This window comes from Myotis brandtii, unplaced genomic scaffold (genome assembly GCF_000412655.1).
Source record: "Myotis brandtii unplaced genomic scaffold, ASM41265v1 scaffold743, whole genome shotgun sequence".
Lineage (NCBI taxonomy): Eukaryota > Metazoa > Chordata > Mammalia > Chiroptera > Vespertilionidae > Myotis > Myotis brandtii.
The window spans coordinates 1,459,418-1,459,949 of record NW_005370960.1 but is presented as its reverse complement, the minus strand read 5'-3'; the positions used below and the strand labels follow the sequence as shown (position 1 = coordinate 1,459,949).

The 532-nt window shown below is 67.7% G+C and overlaps 1 protein-coding gene across 1 annotated transcript in view; it reads left to right on the top strand.

Annotated features, from left to right (window-relative positions):
- Positions 1–532, top strand: part of ADCY1 (adenylate cyclase 1 (brain)) — a 31,069-nt gene that overhangs the window by 8,691 nt on the left and 21,846 nt on the right. Inside the window, exon 3 of the mRNA XM_014530530.1 lies at positions 83–211. Coding sequence (XP_014386016.1) covers positions 83–211 — 129 coding nt within the window. The remainder of the gene's footprint in view (positions 1–82; positions 212–532) is intronic.

Sequence of the window (532 nt, the reverse complement as noted above, 5' to 3'; positions counted from 1 at the left end):
CCTGTGGTCTGGTCTCCAGCACCTCGTGGGGTGGAAGGGGCAGAGCCCGCCCGGCCGTCCCTGACGCGCCCTCTGCCCGCAGGAGAACCACTGCCGGCGCATCAAGATCCTGGGGGACTGTTACTACTGCGTGTCCGGCCTCACCCAGCCCAAGGCCGACCACGCCCACTGCTGCGTGGAGATGGGCCTGGACATGATCGACACCATCACGTGAGTGTCTCCGTCTGTCCCGTCCGTCTGCCCCGTCCGTCTGTCCCGGTCCCTCAGCCAGGCTGGAGGTGGGCTGGTCCGTCACCGCTGGGAGGGGGAGAGGGCGCCTGGTCGGTGGTCTGATCGCGGTGTCCGCACGTTCTGTTGTGTTGTTTTCACCGCCAGTGGACAGAGTCACAACCTACACCCGTAAAGTCCCGTAGTTGGGCGGCTGACGGAGCGCCGGGCCCCTGCAGGCCGTTCTGCAGCCCCCTCTCCCGGGGCTCAGAGTTTGGGGTCGAACCCTGACAGTTCAGAGCCCAGGCCGTGCCCCCCGGTGGCC